General features: G+C 42.0%; 1 protein-coding gene across 3 annotated transcripts in view; it reads left to right on the top strand.

The window, feature by feature from the left end:
• galk2 (galactokinase 2) overlaps positions 1 to 20,126 on the top strand; it is a 151,556-nt gene that overhangs the window by 114,503 nt on the left and 16,927 nt on the right. For all 3 annotated transcript variants that reach the window (XM_039772878.1, XM_039772877.1, XM_039772879.1), the window contains one exon: positions 5,394 to 5,604. In XM_039772878.1, the coding sequence (XP_039628812.1) occupies positions 5,394 to 5,604 (211 nt within the window). The remainder of the gene's footprint in view (positions 1 to 5,393; positions 5,605 to 20,126) is intronic.

Genomic DNA, 20,126 nt, shown 5'->3' with positions numbered 1-20,126 from the left:
TGGCCGAAGAGAGAGGTCAAGCAATCAGGCTAGATATAGGATGGTGACGAGACACCAATGAAGTCATGAGAGAGGAGCGGGGAACGCGTTAGTCCAAAAGAGAAATAGGACTCAAGAAAAGCGGCGTGGGGGTGTATGGGAGGCCACAGGCAGTGTGGGGAAGGGTTTGGAAGAGGAGGAATAGGAATCGAGAAATGCCGTGTGGGCGGGACTGGGTTTGAAGAGGAAGCAGGACTAACCAGAAGAGAAATACATGTAAGAGATAGAGTAGATATGTATATATGTATGTTATACGGTATCTGCCAAGTAATACAAAGAGTACACGATACGTGTTTTGCCCAATTTGGGGCTCATCAAATGTATGCACCTTTGCTTCCCCTTACAGGGATCGAACCTCAGATGTCAGTGTCCACATTGCACCACAGTGGCTGGTTTGCTTATTTGGCAGGGTGAAGATCGGAGTATTACATGCATAGGTCTGATCACAATCTGATATTTGGGTGGTTATCTACCAGGTAACGTGTGTGGTCTTGATGAGCCCCAAATAGGGTGCAACACATGTGGTATACTCTTTGTATTATTTGGCAGGTACTGTATCACATGTCTATGAGCTGCTTCTTGCAATTGAGAGGAAGTGGCAGATGTCTACTAGCTAGCCAAACAACCACATGTGTTACCTGGTAGTTATCCATTCAAATATATATACCGTATATCTTCTAGTAGTGGCCGGCTTCTTATTGACGCCCATTTCCAATAAACGCCGGGTTTGAAGAGATGTCGCGACAAATAGACGCCGGTCTCTAATAGTAGTCTGTGTCCTTTAAGCGCCGGTCTGTAGTAAACGCCGATCTCCAATGACCCACCGCCTTTTTCGTACGCTAATCCTCTTTTCGTACCACCTGGGCTACCGCCCTCCAGCAGTGAATCATACGGTAAGTACTTTTTCGTGTCAAAAATGTTTTGTCGTCGGATGCTATCTAGGAAGCGAGAAAGTCAAAAAGAAATTTCTTTGTGTACATTTTGCCCTTTCGTCTCCACGTCAATCATAACCCCACAGGGAAGGCAGAGGTGGCGGGAAGAACATGAAAATGCCATCTTCGACACGTTAATCCTGATAAAACTGATTACTGCGCGACAACAAGTAATGGGAGTACCTTTATTGCCATCACAAGAAGAGGAAGATGAAGTAGAGCTCGCAAATACCGAAGCAATCATTACCTATTCAGACGACGAGTAGATGGTAAGTACTGTACTTTATTGTATCTTATCCAGTCTCATGTCGTAATGTATACGTACTGTATATGTGTGAGTTTGGAGCTTATTGCATTTCCTTATATTCCACAGGGGACTTGGGCTGATGAGCGCTTTCATGCAAAATTCGGACTGGTGCAGGCCAGTGCTGGTGGCATCATTGGCAAGAAAATTGACGTCTACCATACCTGTTTTTCATGCTTACGGTAGTACCGTACTGTATACTGCTTTAATAAAACCGTACTGCTGTACTGATAATTTCATTAAATCCTGAAATGTTCATCCAGTGTTGTTGCCTACATTTTGTGACCATAAATACGGTACCATACCGTATTTTACTGCCAAATGAACCCCGTTTACCCATCACCATTCCGTCTGCGAGGCGAATAATAGCCGGTCTCCAACAACCGCCGGTCTCTTTTAAATGCCGGGCCGTCCGAATAATTTTTTGAATAAACGCCGGGGCTACTATTGGAAGATACACGGTAATGTATATGTATGTGTGTGTGTATATATTTAATATCAGCTGATCACTCACAATAACGCAATATTCGAAGGAGAGCTATTGGCGAAAGCATGCTGTACTCGGGTGGTCCCACAGTTGGCACTGTCCACATCAAGAAAAAGTGCGGAAGGCATGTTGTCCTATGTACGGGCAGTACCGATATCTTCCTTCCGTCCATTAGTTGAGCTCTAAGGTGCAGTGCAGTCAGCCGAGCTTTATAATTTTTCGGTTTCCACAATAAGAACACGCATTTTCCAAATGTGGAATTCGTTCACCGTGAAAACTCCGAACAGCAGACAGTGTCCCCTGGCCAAATATTGATCATTGCTAAGCGAGGCAGATCAGTAATGTTAAATAGTCCGCCTGAGTCGTCTTCCACTTGTTTCTTCCCATCTCCCTCTCGGGTTCTCTCTGTCGGCTGGTTTCAGCTGTATTTATTTATGGCCACAATTACCCATTTTTAACAAAATAATATGTTTGGAATAAACGTCACAGATCACAGTGGCACACTTCAGACCTTTGGCTACAGTACCACAGCTTGTTTTAAATGAACTTCAAATATGCAGAATTCTTTTCTAATGGCTATATGCTTTCTCAAATTAGAAGTCAATCATTTTTAGCCTTGAAAAGCCAAATGATATCATATCTGCCAAAATGTATATCCGTATTGAACCTTGGAATATAAAAGAAGCGCTTGTGCATGCAAACAGCTGGTTTCCTCAACCCTTAACTTTATGACACCGTGCAGATGTTTAGAATCACTGAGGACTGTTGCCCCCCAAGAGGGTCAGGTCAGCTGTAAAACTTTTAGTCTCTGGAGGGATTCTGGTGTTCTTCCTGGTATGATTTCATACGCCATTAACACAACTAACTAGAAGTCTTTTTTTTTTTAAGCTGTGCATACATTTGAAGATTTTTTTGTTCTGTTTTTTAGCTGCTTTTCAACTTCCCGTCACCAAGGTGGTAGAGCATGTCTTTCAAATTATATGCAGAACAATCGTTTATTTATTTGAATTAATCAATACGGTTCAGGAGAACTTTGATGGTGATGTTTAAGTCCTTTGCGACTGAATATCAGAATTGAGTTTGTCAGATTGGTGTTTCCCTCTTTCTGTCTTTTTATTATAATTGCTGATATTTCTTCCAACCCTTTTTTTATGGACAGTTGATTTCTGATTAAACATAAACACCCCACTTTGTTGAATAGGCCTTTTTTTTTTGTTTCCAGATTTTCTGTCCAGGACATTGCCCCATCTTCAATCTTCTGCCCACCTTGTAAGTTAGTGCTGCCATTCATGTGGCCCATTAACCGCTTCTGCTCCATCCTTTGTTTGAATAAAGCATCATAAATATTCTGACTGGGATGCTTTATATGTTCTTTACTGGGTGGGATTTTGTAACTGACAGACAGGTGATGAATGCCAGTCAGGGTTGCATACTTCCCCTTACCTGTTGGCTGGCAATGCCGCCATCAAAAAGCAGTTGGATTGGTCTATCCTACTTGTCCTACTCCTACCACGGGTTGGAGGTCAACATAACGTAACGGAAAATCAAGATAAGAACCGGCATGTATCTAAGAGGGCTGGTAGTCAACAGCACAAAAACAGAGCTTACTAACCCTTCAGCTTCGCCCAGCTTTCTCTTGCCTTTTCACAATGTGATCAGGTCTCTTCTTCTCTGTCCAGGACACCAACCCGTCTTCAGTCATCCATCCACCCTATTATTTAGTTCTGCCATTCATGTGACCTGTTAACCGCTTGTGCTTCATCCTCTGTTTGAATAAGGCATAATGAATGTTCTGACCAGGATGCTTTCTGTCTCTTTTACTGGGTGGGACTGTGTAACTGACAGACAGGTGAAGAATGCCAATCAGAGCTGCATACTTCCCTTAACCTGTTGTCTGGCAGTGCCACCATCAAAGAGCGGTTAGATTGGTCTGTCCTACTTGTCCTACTCCTACCACAGGTTGGAGGTCGATGTGGTGTAACTGAAAACCAAGATAAGAACCGGCATGTATCTAAGAGGGCTGGTAGTCAACAGCACAAAAACAGAGCTTACTAACCCTTCAGCTTCGCCCAGCTTTCTCTTGCCTTTTCACAATGTGATCAGGTCTCTTCTTCTCTGTCCAGGACACCAACCCGTCTTCAGTCATCCATCCACCCCATTATTTAGTGCTGCCATTCATGTGACCTGTTAACCGCTTGTGCTTCATCCTCTGTTTGAATAAGGCATAGTGAATGTTCTGACCAGGATGCTTTCTGTCTCTTTTACTGGGTGGGACTGTGTAACTGACAGACAGGTGAAGAATGCCAATCAGAGCTGCATAGTTCCCTTAACCTGTTGTCTGTCAGTGCCACCATCAAAGAGCGGTTGGATTGGTCTGTCCTACTTGTCCTACTCCGACCTCGGGTTGGAGGTCGACGCGACATAACGGAAAACCAAGATAAGAATCGGCATGTATCTAAGATGGCCGATAGTCAACAGCAATAAAACAGAGCTTACCAACCAATGAGCGTCGGCAAACTTTTTCTTGCCTTTTCACAACGTGATCAAGTCTCTTTTTTTCCCCGTCTAGGACACCGACCCATCTTCAGTCATCCATCCACCCTTTTGGTTAGTGCTGCTATTTGCGTGGCCCGTTAATTACTTCTGCTCCGTCCTTTGTTTGCATAAAGCACACATTTGGCACAGCGTAGAGCATTTAAGTTAGTATAATATTAATAAATATTTACAAAGTATAAAACAGCTTGGCTACTTTTCTTTTTCTCTAATGTTACCAAATTTCAACTACATCTGTCAAAGAATTTTCTAGATTTTCAGGTACTTGGTTTTTACTATTAGGGAGGTTCCCCTAAATGTTGACATATCAAAATATCCTTTCTTAGCAGATACCTGCTACCCCAGATGTACCATTCTGCCAAGTTTCATCTTTTTTAACTAATTTGGAAATAGAGAGTGAGTGGCATGAGCAAATTCGTTGGTACCCCTTCACAAAAGAAGAACCACCCACAGTTGTCTCTGCAATATCTTAAAACTGACAACAGTAATTGGCACCCATCATTGTTTATTCCGTATTGAACAAAACTCAGACTTTTGATTCAATGGTGTCAATTTTCTTCTTGTGGCCGCAGTATACAGAAGTGTATTCCATTTTGTTTTGTTTTTTTTTACCATGCCTGTTATTGCTCCATCTTTCTAAATAATTTTCAGTTTCAACAAACTAATATGAGAGAATCTGAACATGTTCAATGCAGACTTCCACCTGCTATTAAACCTACCAGTGAGTACATGCACTTGCGTGCGATAATGTGGCACAAAGATCACTGTAAATGTTGCCAAAAGGAGAGAAAAGACACTAAGGATTTAAAGGCCTGTCTTGCACTTACTAACATCTGTACCTGTGAGTCCATGAAAATACAAACATTATAAGAGGTGCTTTTATAAAACTCAGTTCTGCCTAATTTTTACTTTGCACATATCCATTTACAAGTCCCGATTGCTGCCCGCATTTCTGAATTTAGTTTAGCCAAAGCAAAATACAATGAAACAAAATGATAAAAAATGGTATTTAGAATTAGACAGATTTTTCAAAGCTGTCTTTCTTTTTTTTATTGTAATTAATTTGCTTACTTTTTAGCTTTTATCGAAAGCAAGAGGCCTGGACTGGAAAAAGGTGATGAAACTGGGAGAAGTTCAGACAGTGCTTGGCGCCAATCTGCCGGAAATGCTAACAGCCGTTGAGGAGCTGCTGCACCCTGAGCCTTACAACCGAGAGGAAATCTGTCAATTGTTGGGAATCACCATAGAAGAACTAGGCAGCAGCATTCTTAGCCAGAATACTCAAGACGGTGAGTCTTAATCAGACATGTCAAGGGTACAAAACTGCATTGAGTTACCCATAAATCACTACGACTCAGCCTGTTGTTTTAATTCTAAAACCACAGAAAAAATTTCAGTTATCTGCTTGCTAGTTTAATTAGCAGTTCTAAATTAGTCTAAAGCTGTTGTGTCATGAGAGAGACTGGCATCACACCCCATCTTGAGTTGTCCCCTGTCTTGCGCTTGCTATTACTGGCAAACCCAATCTCGATTACAATTTACCGTATATGATAAAATGCACATGCGTTTAGTTTACTGACCATTATGAGGAAGAATCAAATAGCTACTAATGTCTGTAAATGAAAGATAAGCTTCCACGTTAAAATTTCATATGGCACAACCTTGAAATGGAAAAACTATGTAACAACCACAGTCACGCTCAGGTGGCGGCAAGTTACACGCACTCTGGCTGTGCTGGTGCGAAGTCTGGACTTGGCCATGCCAAACTATAGTCACCCTTCAATTCCTTACCTGCCCTTTGCTCAAGCACCCTAGTCGACAGACAAACACAAAGAGATAAATTAGTCAAAGATAAAAGGCCCAGTAACTGTAAAATTAATATATTAGTAAAAGATGAAATATCACACACACACACTCCCCGATTCCAATGTGGATGCTAATATGATAGAAGAGAAAAACATGAAGTGGACCCTGACCTCCACCCCAACCACACTGAATTACAAAATGAAGAACAAACATCTACATACATACATACATACAAAGTCCAAAGTGAAAACACGGTAACTTCATGAAACAACAGCAGAAGCGAGAACCAAAACGATCTCACCGGTGAGTCCAGATAGCAGTCCGGCAGCCATGATAAATATGAAACGCATTACTGTAGTGTGCAACTGGATGAAAAGTGATGCCTGGTTGTTCCTTTCGATGAAATGATGGCAGTGGTTATTATGATAAATCTCTTTTTTTTTTTTATTTTTATGATTCCTTTTCTCATTTCTTTTCGAAATGCGTCATCTTTTCTTTTCAAGTTTGCAATACGGAAACAAACAGGAAACCTGCCCCCCGTCCAAAAAAAGTTGAGTGTTATGATTGGTGACGTCCTTGCGGTTCTCAGTGTGAAAGTCCTCTTCAGGTGTGTGTGTGTAAGTATATAAATATATATATATACTGTACATACACTAGCCATCCCCCGCGGCTCGGCCCGCATGGTAGTAAAACAGGAGAACTTTAAAAATCAATAAACAGAGAGGTATCGCTAGCTAAGTGGAGGCAAGTTACGCTCCTAAATACAGAGGTAGACCGACTCCCCACTCCTGACGCCTCGCTTCCCCCTCCCCTCGGCCCGTAGCCTCTGTCTCTGATTAGCGTGAATATATCGTTCCTGAAAGCGAACTATGATTCTTAGCACAATGAGAGAAGTCGCAAAATCAACTGGAATGTTCAAGCAAATTATAGAAAAAAAAATCTAAATCTGTTAGGTAGTTCTCTCGTTCGCTAACTAAGAGAAGTTAAGGTTAGGCCCAAGGCAGACATGTGAGTGAGGGGGGACCCGCTCCCCTCCCCGTAGCCCAATGAGCCTCCCTCGGATTTGCGCTAATAAATTGTTACCGCAAGCAAACAACTGTATGATACTTAGTGAGATGAGAGAAGTCACAAAATCAACGGAATGTTCAAGCAAATCATAGAAAAAAACTCAATCTAAATCCGTTAAGTAGTTCTCTAGTGAAAAGCGGACAGACAGACAGAGATTAGATTTCATATATATATTGGTGGTGTTGAAAAATGTCAGCTTACAATATCCCGAAGAATATCAACGACCGTTAACACCATACGGTCTTCCACCACCCGAATTACTGTTGAAAGAAGGATATATCCAAGGTAATGTAGTACAATACAATACAATACAATACAATTTATTTTTGTATAGTAGCCCAAAATCACACAAGAAGTGCCGCAATGGGCTTTAACAGGCCCTGCCTCTTGACAGCCCCCCAGCCTTGACTCTCTAAGAAGACAAGGAAAAACTCCCAAAAAAAACCTTAGAGGGAAAAAATGGAAAAAAACCTCAGGAAAGGCAGTTCAAAGAGAGACCCCTGTCCAGGTAGGTTGGGCGTACAGTGGGTGTCAAAAAGAAAGGGGTCAATACAATACAGCACAATACACAGAACACAAGTAATCCTCAGTACAGTATAAAAATATTACAAGTATGGAGCAGAATTTAACAGTAGATGATATCCCATAATATGATTTGGATTTGTTTAGAGTCCTGGAGACCTCAGCCATCAAGCTGCCTCCGCCATTTGGCCATTTCACAGCTGAAACAGCTCTAATCCGATGAAAGGACCCCTCTTTCCCACGATTCCTGCGATCCTCCATCAGGGATGACTTTACCTTAGGCAGGCAAAACAACTTGGCAGGTGGGCAGTGGCACCAAGTGCCACATTTGAGTACCGAGAAGAGAAACCGAATAGGTGAGGGTGAGTAACAAATTATAACTATCATGTTACTTATACATTTCCTGCGGATAACATTAGACACCAAAGGAGATCTTGATATGCCATTCGTATTAAAACGTTAACAGTTTCCCGCTAGAGTAGCTTTTGCAAAGACAATTAGCAAATCTCAGAGCCAAACATTTGAAAAAGTCCATTTATTTATTAGAGAGAAGGAAAAAATATTCATGTTGTGTTGTCACGATGTAAGTCCAAACACAGAATCAAAATTCAATGTGATATTGACGAAAATTTAATTCAAAAAATTGTTTTTACTGAAGTTTTACAGTAAAAGTCCAATTTTTCAAAAAGGATTTGCGTGTTAATTTCAAATTCAAACAGAACGAATTTGTATAACGCAATGAATAACTCTAATGCAACAGGAATCATAATTTACTTTCAAATTATTACATTTTACAGTTTTGTAATATGGTTAATTACTGGCTGTAATGTAAAATAGTGAGTTCTATTATGCATATGTAACAATTCCCATGAAGATAACAATCTGTTTAAATTGTGCAACCGCATTCCCACACGTGAGCGACAGAACTGCAAAGAGGCTTGCGCGTAGCATCCAGCCCAGGGGTTGGCGGGCAGAGCCCCCTAGTAATAATAAATAAACTCTTTTTTTTGGTATTGAAAAATGAGCTATAAGGAAACATTAAGGCTACCCACAAACCAGGAACTGAAGAAGCATCTTCACAAAATAGACAGGCAGGTATTCATCAGTGCTCCATATTGCTTTGAGTAATCCTGTAGATTCTCAGTGTGCACATCTCTATGGAAGTTAGCAAGAACAGAAACTGACATTACAGAAAAGAAGGACTCTTGAATATTGACGTAAGTTATATATGTTGTGGCAGACGGCTGGAGTGTGGAAGGACCGGGAGACATAGTATTTTAAAGGCCGTTTCTCCCCCAGACTGACAGAGGACAGAACCCATAGCTTGCAACAGGGGGCCACTGGTTGTGAACATGGAAGCTCATCCCTGCTGGGGCCCATGGCCACTGCCAGGGGGCGCCTGGATTTTTACAGGGCCCTATTTGTGCAGAAGTGCTGCCGGAAGAAGCTTGTTGGGCCCCCTCCCCTATGAAGGGTGCCAGTCACCACCACTCAATGGCCTGACTTGGGAGGAAGTGGACGAAGCTCCACGAAGTAAGGACTGTAGCATGGGCTTATGCTGGACTGTGTTGTGAATAAATAAACCCATGTGCTGTGTGGCAAAGTCGTGTCCTGCCTGCCTGTCTGTGTCGGGTATAGGGTGGCTGTACGTTCCCTGACCTTCACAATGTGGATTCCTACAGTCTGTTTTAGGAACTGCTTAATGTTTTTTTGTAACCAAAATCTGCACTTCCCTCACTGCCACAAATGCGTCTCCTTTTCAGATTGTACAGACCACTGTCCCATCATCTTTCATCTTGCCATATTGAGATGGGTGTGACGGAAATGAGGAACTTTTCTGCTTTGAACTGAGAATCTTGAGTTAAACAGCAATAAATCACGGTTGCCAAGCCAATTCAAAAAAAAAAAATTCAAATCATATTAAGTTAACAAAAATCAGCCATAAAGGTCTGTTTTTAAGAGAATTGGATTGACCCCAAAGCGTTTTTTTTTTCTCTTTTAATCTATCTGCACAAAAGCCATATGTAGAAAGAATTTGCATTTCTACAGTAACTCATCCTTATTTTCAAAAGACGAGCTCACGCACAGTTTAAACACAGCCGGCGACTCGTAACCTCCGGGTGCTGCACACTCCCAGGAGACCAATGAGTCATCTAACCACCCGCCAGGGTGACTAAGATATATTTATTTTCAAGCCCCAAAGAGACCATTAGGAACCCACCCGTCCCAACAACCACATACTAAATGACTAATTTAATTGAAAAAGTGTATTAGTAAAGTAATCCCACCAAACAACACAAAGGAAATGTTAAAAACCTACAAACCGCTAATCCTCAACTTTCACGACTCCGAGTATTTGCACAATTTTATTTGTAACCTCTTTTTCACTTTCGTGTTGGCAACCTGGCACATTCGCGGACTTCGCTGCTATGCGCTAGTGATGGGTCGTTCTTGAACGATTCATTCATTTTGAACGAATCTTTAATGTGACTCGGGAAGAACGAGTCGTCTCGTGGGAGTGATTCGTTCAGTCGCGCATGCGCATTTGCGCAACTTCCTATAGTTTCTGTATTGGAATTGATTCACCTGTTTCGAGTCTTCGGGTTTTTCGAGTCGTTCGTTCATCACGTGACAGCCCCATAAACTTAACCTAGTATGCAGTCTGAGCAGGAAACAGAATTGATTAGTTAATCTCTCGAGTCTTCGGGTTTGAGTCGTTCGTTCATCACGTGACAGCCCCATAAGCTTAACCTATGCAGTCTGAGCCGGAAAGAGAATTTAACGAAATGACTCGAAAAATGATTCGTTCGTTTTGCTGAACGAGACTCAAAGATCCGAGGCAGTAAAATGATCCGAACTTCCCTTCACTACTATGCGCTGTAGAGGAACTAAAAAAAAAAAGTGGGAGGAGCAATTTCGGGGAGCAGTAATACCTTTTTTTTTTTTTGTTTCAAGAGAATGGAATTTGGACCTCGCGGTGATCCGTAGGGTTGGCCTGCTCCAGTATACACTGTGTGCACAATTATTAGGCAAGTTGTATTTTTGGGTTTTAATTTTAATATGAAACAAATACAGTGCCATCAGTCAATCCAAAATGTTAATAAACCTGAATGTTATGCAAAGGAAATGTGAGTGTGAATATTATCAGGGGAATACACGTGTGTGTGCACAATTATTAGGCAACTAAATCAAAAACTTACATTTTCCCGATCTCCCTTGTTTATTTTCATCTGTTAAAGTGAGAATAATAAACAAAAAACACATAATTTCCAAATAAACATTTCTAACATGAAAAAAAAAATCAGTGACCAATATAGCGCCCCTTCTTTTCAATAACAGCAATAAGCCTTCCATTCATGGAATCTGTTAGTTTCTTGATCTGTTGCCGATCAACTTTTTTGTGCAGCAGCAACCACAGCCTCCCAGACACTCTTCAGAGAGATGTACTCTCCTGTTTAAGAAGGGCCCACAAGTTCTCAATAGGGTTTAGGTCAGGTGAGGATGGGGGCCATGTCATTATTCTGTCATCTTTAAGGCCTTTACTAGCTAGCCACGCAGTGGAGTACTTTGATGTATGTGATGGAGCATTGTCCTGCATAAAAATCACGGTCGTCTTGAAAGATGCTGACTTTTTTCTGTACCACTGCTTGAAGAAAGTGTCTTCTACAGATAGATAGATCGATAGATACATACATATATACACCCACCTAAAGGATTATTAGGAACGCCACACTAATACGGGGTTTGACCCCCTTTCCTCTTCAGAACTGCCTTAATTCTACGTGGCATTGATTCAACAAGGTGCTGAAAGCATTCTTTAGAAATGTTGGCCCATATTGATAGGATAGCATCTTGCAGTTGATGGAGATTTGTGGGATGCACATCCAGGGCACGAAGCTCCCGTTCCACCACATCCCAAAGATGCTCTATTGGGTTGAGATCTGGTGACTGTGGGGGCCATTTTAGTACAGTGAACTCATTGTCATGTTCAAGAAACCAATTTGAAATGATTCGAGCTTTGTGACATGGTGCATTATCCTGTTGGAAGTAGCCATCAGAGGATGGGTACATGGTGGTCATGAAGGGATGGACATGGTCAGAAACAATGCTCAGGTAGCCCGTGGCATTTAAACGATGCCCAATTGGCACTAAGGGGCCTAAAGTGTGAAACATCCCCCACAACATTACACCACCACCACCACCAGCCTGCACAGTGGTAACAAGGCATGATGGTCCATGTTCTCATTCTGACTCTACCATTTGAATGTCTCAACAGAAATCGAGACTCATCAGACCAGGCAACATTTTTCCAGTCTTCAACTGTCCAATTTTGGTGAGCTTGTGCAAATTGTAGCCTCTTTTTCCTATTTGTAGTGGAGATGAGTGGTACCGGTGGGGTCTTCTGCTGTTGTAGCCCATCCGCCTCAAGGTTGTGCGTGTTGTGGCTTCACAAATGCTTTGCTGCATACCTCGGTTGTAACGAGTGGTTATTTCAGTCAAAGTTGCTCTTCTATCAGCTTGAATCAGTCGGCCCATTCTCCTCTGACCTCTAGCATCAACAAGGCATTTTCGCCCACAGGACTGCCGCATACTGGATGTTTTTCCCTTTTCACACCATTCTTTGTAAACCCTAGAAATGGTTGTGTGTGAAAATCCCAGTAACTGAGCAGATTGTGAAATACTCAGACCGGCCCATCTGGCACCAACAACAATGCCACACTCAAAATTGCTTAAATCACCTTTCTTTGCCATTCTGACATTCAGTTTGGAGTTCAGGAGGTTGTCTTGACCAGGACCACACCCCTAAATGCATTGAAGCAACTGCCATGTGATTGGTTGATTAGATAATTGCATTAATGAGAAATTGAACAGGTGTTCCTAATAATCCTTTAGGTGAGTGTACATACTTTATTAATCCCAAGGGGAAATTCACATAATCCAGCAGCAGCATACATAAAAAAAAAACAATATTAAATTAAAGAGTGATAACAATACAGGTAAAACAGACAATAACTTTATATAATGTTAACGTTTACTCCCCCGTGGTGGAATTGAAGAATCACATAGTGTGGGGTCTCCTCAGTCTGTCAGTGGAGCAGGACGGTGACAGCAGTCTGTCTCTGAAGCTGCTCCTCTGTCTGGAGATGATCCTGTTCAGCGGATGCAGTGGATTCTCCATGATTGACAGGAGTCTGTTCAGCGCCCATCGCTCTGCCACAGATGTCAAACTGTCCAGCTCAGTGCCTACAATAGAGCCTGCCTTCCTCACCAGTTTGTCCAGACATGAGGCGTCCCTCTTCTTAATGCTGCCTCCCCAGCACACCACCGCGTAGAAGAGGGCGATCGCCACAACCGTCTGATAGAACATCTGCAGCATCTTATATGGAAGTATAATCGGCTCTGTCCTCTCTTGCATAGAGCATCAGTATTGGCAGTCCAGTCCCATTTATCAACCAGCTGCACTCCCAGGTATTTATAGGTCTGTACCCTCTGCACAGTCACCTCTGACGATCACGGGGTCCATGAGGGGCCTGGGCCTCCTTAAATCCACCACCAGCTCCTTAGTTTTGCTGGTGTTCAGTTGTAGGTGGTTTGAGTCACACCATTTAACAAAGTCCTTGATTAGGTTCCTATACTCCTCCTCCTGTCCACTCCTGATGCAGCCCACAATAGTAGTGTCGTCTGCAAACTTTTGCACATGAAAGGACTCTGAGTTTTATTGGAAGTCAGATGTATGTTGGCTGAACTGGACTGGAGAAAATACAGTTCCTTACGGTGCTCCTGTGTTGCTGACCACAATGTCAGACCTGCAGTTCCCGAGACGCACATATTGAGGTCTGTCTGTAAGATAGTCCACGATCCATGCCACCAGGTATGAATCTACTCCCATCTCTGTCAGCTTATCCCTAAGGAGCAGAGGTTGGATGGTGCTGAAGGCGGTAGAGAAGTCCAGAAACATAATTCTTACAGCACCAAGTGGGAGAGGGATCGGTGTAGCATATAGATGATGGCATCCTCCGCTCCCACCTTCTCCTGGTATGCAACTGCTTAGGGTCGAGGGCATGGCGGACCTGTTGGCTCCAGTGGTGAAGCAGCAGCTGCTCCATGGTCTTCATCACATGTGATGTCAGAGCAACAGGCCGGAAGTTGTTCAGCTCACTAGGACGTGATACAAGATGTTTTCCAAAGCCTCGGGACTCTCCCCTGTTCCAGGCTCAGGTTGAAGATGCGCTGTAGAGGACTCCTCAGCTCCAACGCACAGGCCTTCAGCAGTCGTGGCGATACTCCATCTGGACCCGCTGCTTTGCTTTTTCACAAAAATGTGCTTTTTCTCAAGCCATGTGACAGCTTTTAGGGGTAATGTGATTTTCCTAGTTAAGATTCTAGCAGCTGCATTCTGCACTCGTTGCAATTGATTGATCTCTGCGATCGATAGTGACAGTCAATTGGATGATGTGGAACCTGTAGGCTCTGGTACTGAAGATGTTTCTTCATCACAAGGTGTCCGACTTGCCATAATGGGCATTACATGGACATTCTGCCACCCACTGACTCTAAACTGTCACCAACAACCAAATGTTGTGTGCAGCAAGCATGCAAGAAACGTGCTACATGTGCAACACTTGATCCCCTAATCCTGCACTCACTTCAAGGACTCTCATGCAAATGGAAAACTTTCAGTCGTACTACTGGCGAATTGAAAATAATTAACAGTTCATTTACATTTTTTAACGAGAGTTACTGTTGGTAATAAAGCCATTGCTTTCTATTTCATTTCTTTATATTTTTTTTACGAGTTTTGTTAGAGTTCATTCTTTTTCATATATGTGTAGACCAATGCTACAGTTTACTGGGAATAAATAGCCCAGCAGTCAATGCGTTAAGCCTCACACGGGCCTGCATTGGAGTCTGAGAATGTTATGTAATGTTTACTTGGTATATTTTTTGTAAGTACTCAGGGGTTCTGCCCCCTGCTCGCTTCTCTCGCCAACCTCCGGGCAGGTGCTATGTGCCAAACTTTCACTTTTACCAAACAACAAATCTTTTAATTCTCATGGATATACCTGTTCATTGGGAAGAAAAACTACTTCTCCCTGATAGCAACATGAAGTAGATGATCTACAAGTCTCCGACTTAAAGTTTAAATAATATCTACATACCTCTGTCATATCACCTACGTCCGTATATTCAATCTCTTTTCGCTGTTTCGTTATTTCACTGAGTAATAATTTCCTTTTGTTAGCGCTAATGCGATCTTTACTGTCAGTTTTTTGAGACTTTCATAATCTAACCTGCTCTGCATGTGTACCACGCCAACGTTTTTTGAACCTCTTTACGACGTCCTACTTTGTCTTCTACTCTTTGTCTTTTATTTCTGACCCCGCTTGGAGCTGAGAGTGCAGGAACTCTGTCTGACAATAGAGAAGTGAGTGGACCGTGGGCATGGTTGTAAATGTTTGAGAGGTGGGGTGGGTCTTGTTAAAATCACTTGGCAAAAAGTCTTGTCTCGCGGGACCTGAAATGATCTCTTGCGGGAGTTATCTCCGAGAAAGTCTTGTCTCAGGATTTCCTTTTATAAATAGAGAGAGATAAATATTCTGTTAGGGTGGCGCAGCCATCACACGGTAAGATTTTGCATCCCAGGTCCTCCCTGCGTGTAATTTCCATGTTCTCCCCGTGTCTGTGTGGGTTTCCTCGAGCTGCCCCTGTTTTCCTCCCACTATCCAAAGAGTAGGGGGATTTGCAATACGACGTCGGCCTTAGTGTGTGTGTGTTCATCCTGCGATGTACCGGCACCCTGTTCAGGGTTTATTCCTGCCCACTGCTAGCTGGGATAGACCTGGATTAAGCGGGCTTTGAAGCTGAAATGAAACGTGTTCTTTTAAATGGACCCTGTGTACAAACATTCACCCCTTTTAAATATTTCAGACATAGTTTTTGGTACTTGCGTATACTTGGTAAGGGAGCAAAATTGCATTTTTTTATTAATGAATTAGAAGCCTGTCACGAATAAACAAAGGGTCTTCCAGTACCGTAAGTAACAGACAGCTCACAGATTGTATACATACAGAGAAGTATGCAAGTGAAGTGCATTATTTTCAGTTTCAAATCGAGAGCCAAGCAGCTGGGGAGTCAGCCTGGCTCCCATCTTGTAATGTGCCCAGGGCTGCAAAGTCTTTAAGCATTTGAAGGTGATCTGGCCAGTAAAGTCTTGCTTTTACCAAAGGGTGGTCTTTGAATCAGTCGCAGTCTTTGGCAAGACTCGAAGACTAAAATTGAAAACAGACCTGTTTTAGTTCATTCTTTGACTTACTACTGTTCAGTTGTGATTTACAAGAGTGTGTGAGATATGGAAACCTCTCACGCAACTCAGATATGCCTTGAGTGAAAGCATATTGTCGGATCAATCTGCGTGATTTTGGTCATTTGTAAACACTAGTTTTTGTTATTACCGCTGTAAATATCTCCCCGATTCCTTCCTGCATTCAAATGGAAGGAGATTATTTTGTGTCAGAGGGGTACCTGTTGTGAGGGAGGAGATGTGTTGTCACCTCGTATTGCTGAAGCCAAAGTTCTCCTCCCATCTGGAAGGCTTTCTGCGTAGGATTGCCGTTGCTTCCCATAACTCTGTGGGTTTCCTTCTCACAGTAGAAACATAACCTGTCAGGTTGCATGTCTGCTTTAAATTGCTTCGATTGCGATGTGCTTTGGAGGCTTTTAAATGAGATCCAGTGCCCTGTGACTCTTTCCCTGTGGTGGTTGATCGTTTGGTAAAATTTTGTTTTCGACTTCCACGTTATGATTACGTTTTTTTTGTAAAAGTTGTCTGTTGCTTTTGGCTTGACCGCTGCTCTCCAGTCAGGATCGTACTGATTTGAAATCTCGGACTACATGCACTAGAATGAAAATCCGCTGCCCTTCTTAAGCAGACTGTGTGCCAAACCAACTTGTACAACAAGAGGAATATGAAAGCCGACTCTAATTCTGATCCCGCACTGCAGAAATCGGGAACCGTATGAAAATGACAATTCAGAGCAAAGGAACTCTGGGGGGTTTAAGTAGTGCACATGGGATAGGTAAGGTATATTTTTGCTGTTTGGAATGCACCCATTTCATGCCAGCTCCCTGCCCATGTTTTGTTCCTGCCTTGTGCCTGATACTATTGAAATAGCCTTAAAATTTTGAATTGACGGGTACGAGTTCAGTCGCATTTCATTGATCCTGTCAACACGCAACATACGAGAGAACTCCTACCTCAGTATGCAGCCTCTATACCCCTTTTGCCTCATTTTGTGTTTTTTCTGTTAATTTTTGGTGCTTCTGTTGATCATTCCAGATTAAAAAACTTTATCGATATTCTGCCTCAGCCTTGTCCTTCAACACTAGAGGTTTTTTTTGACAGTTCCTCTCCCTTAAAGCACATTTTTGATATTTTTGTAATATTCAAAGATTTATTTTGAACTTTTGAAGCCAAATCTCCTGTTTGAGCCTCTGTAGGCCGAAGCCTGCCTGTGGATTTGGGAGGTCCGGCTGCCTGGAGTGAGGCCTATTCTATTCTAGAGAAAACCTGGCTTGGTTTTTTTAGGTGGCCTCACACTCTTTTTTGTGATTTGGAATGCACTCGTTTCATGCCAGCTACCTGTCCGACAATTGTTCCTGCCTTGTGCCTGATACTATTGAAATAGCCTTCAAATTTTGAATGTGAGGTACGAGTTCACTCTTATCTCATTGATCCTGTCAAGACGTGACATACGAGAGAACTCCTACCTCAGTATGCAGCCTCTTTAGACACAGCTGCTCCCACATGTCCATTGTTTACTAAAGTAAGCCATCTAGTGGATAGCCATAGAATTGTTTTTATTCATTTTTTTTGGTGGCAACAGCTTGCAGGTTGGGGTTAGTGGAGGATGAGCATCCACAAGGGGCAAATGAACGGGTACACATACCCCGTAAATTAAATTTTTATTTACCAACCCCTACCCCCCACCTCCCTACACTTATAAATAAATAAATAATCAATTATACCTCCTAAAGTACTTTTTCCAATACTTAAAAATATTGACCCTCCAATAAAAATATAAAAAAATCTGATAAATAATATAATTTATTAAAATGAATAATTATTAGTAAAAATCAAATTTACATACATTTTGTTTCAAAGTTCATCTAAAAAGGTGTATATAATGATGTCATTAAAAGCCAGTACCATAAGACAATTTAAAATGCCCCCTAGTATATATATATATACTGCATATATATATATATATATATATATATATATATATATACATACACACACACATACACGCAGACATGGTTTTCCTTGATTTCCCCCTCTGCTCCATCATTTAAAATTGCAAGTCAAACAATTCAGACATCGTAATTAAAGTGCACATCGCAGACTTTCATTTAAGGGGATTTGCAGACATTTCAGTCATACTGTGGTCCCCCCAATTTCAGGGCACCATAATGTTTTGGACAGTTGGCATCACAGATGTTTGCAATTCCTCAGGTGGGTTTCATGGCTTCATATAAGAGACCGTGGCTTGTTTCTACCCTTTGGAGTTCGGAGTTGCTGTTATTCAACATGAGGACAAGAGCTGTGCCAATGAAAGTCAAAGAAGCCATTATGAGGCTGAAAAACAAGAAGAAAACCATTGGAAACATTGGGAAGACCTTAGGATGACCAAAATCAACTGTCTGGAATATCATGAAGAAGAACAAGCACACCGGTGGACTCAGTGATGCGTGATGAGTGTACTGGCGCAATAATGTCTGCTGTCACAATATCCAGGTGGCTGGTGGTTGACGTGGCGCCCCTATGTCTATGTAAAGTGCTTTGAGTAGTGAAAAAAGCGCTATATAAATGTAATCAATTCTTATTATTGTTGTCCCTAAGACATACTTCACATGTCAGGTTAGATAAGTTTTGCGAGTGTGGGTTATTAACGTGTGGTCGGCCATTATGATGGACTGGCACCACATTCAGGAATAGTTGTTGACTTTCAGAGATTGTTCCTTAATGGCCCTTTCCTCTTTTGCAGTAGAATTAGTGGACTCAAAATAAATAAATAATTGAAATTCCTTACACTTAATCCCTCATGAATGTTCTGTAAAGAAAAACAACTTTATTCAGTTAATGGTAATTTAAAAAGAAAAAAGTCTTTTACCGCGATTGCCCTCAAGTAAAGGAAATGAGGCTTGTTTGCCAGGTTGCTTAGGTTTAGCTGTTTAAGAACTAATGCAGACTTGGCATGGTGGCACCAAGCTGACAGCACAAGAATCTTCATCAAGCTTAACTTTCTTTTTTTTATTTGCACTCATTTGTGCTCATATTGTATATTTGAAATAATACATCATACACAACTAAATAGGTTAAGTGAGGTACTCATCAAAATCCATTGTTCTCACGATAACTTTGTTGTAAAGAAATGCCCTTTGGTGGTGGTTTTTTTTTTTCTAAATTTGGGGCTGGCCAGATTCTTTTTTTTATGCTGTACTGCCAGCTGCATTGGTATATCAGCAATAAAAGACCGCCTGAGGTTATCATTTATAATGTCAGGTCACAATGAGACAAACTTCATTCAGAATGGCATTTCTAAAGAACAAGCCCAGGATCAAATGTAATGCGACTGGCATTAATACAGGGCACACATTGTCATTGTCTCCATTAATGTGAAGCTATTACTCTGTTATTCTGGATATTCCTTTGGGTGCTCATGTCCTTTGCCTCTGTGGTTAATGATTCTTGTATAGTATCTCATGTTTTCTGTCAATACTCGATCTTTGTACAGATGAAATAGTAACACCTCATTGTGATATTAGGCCCTGTCCATACTGTTGCATTTTCATTGAAAAAAACTCAGACGTTAATTTTCGTTTCCGCCTCTCATCCACATTACCCTGGCATTTTCAATTCCTGTAAGCAGAGACCTTTGATAACACTCTCCAGAGACACATACAGGACTCCTGAAAATGAAATATAGTGACAAGACAAAGCCCAAGTGTTGGGGCACCTTGTGGCAAACCCCATGTAAGTGAGCATTTATCTGCCGACTCCACAGCCCTGGTTGCCAGTTTTGCGTAATACTCCATGAAAAACTGTCTATTTACCCAATGTAGGGGTCACCTACATCATAAGATTTTGGTCATTTTAGTGGGGTGGAGATACTTCTCTGATTGCTACAACTCTGTGATAAACCCTGTGAATGTCCATGTTAAAATTTCTTGAAGAGTTGCCATTATCCAACCCACTACATCCTAACTACAGGGTCACGGGGGTCTGCTGGAGCCAATCCCTGCCAACACAGGGTGCAAGGCAGGAAACAAACCCCAGGCAGGGCGCCAGCCCACCGCAGGGCACACACACACACACACACACACACACCAAGGGACAATTTAGGATCGCCAATCC

The sequence above is a fragment of the Polypterus senegalus genome, chromosome 12 (assembly GCF_016835505.1).
Source record: "Polypterus senegalus isolate Bchr_013 chromosome 12, ASM1683550v1, whole genome shotgun sequence".
In the NCBI taxonomy this organism is placed as follows: Eukaryota; Metazoa; Chordata; class Cladistia; order Polypteriformes; family Polypteridae; genus Polypterus; species Polypterus senegalus.
The sequence above is the reverse complement of the archived record's forward strand: the minus strand, read 5'-3'. Positions and strand labels throughout refer to the sequence as shown.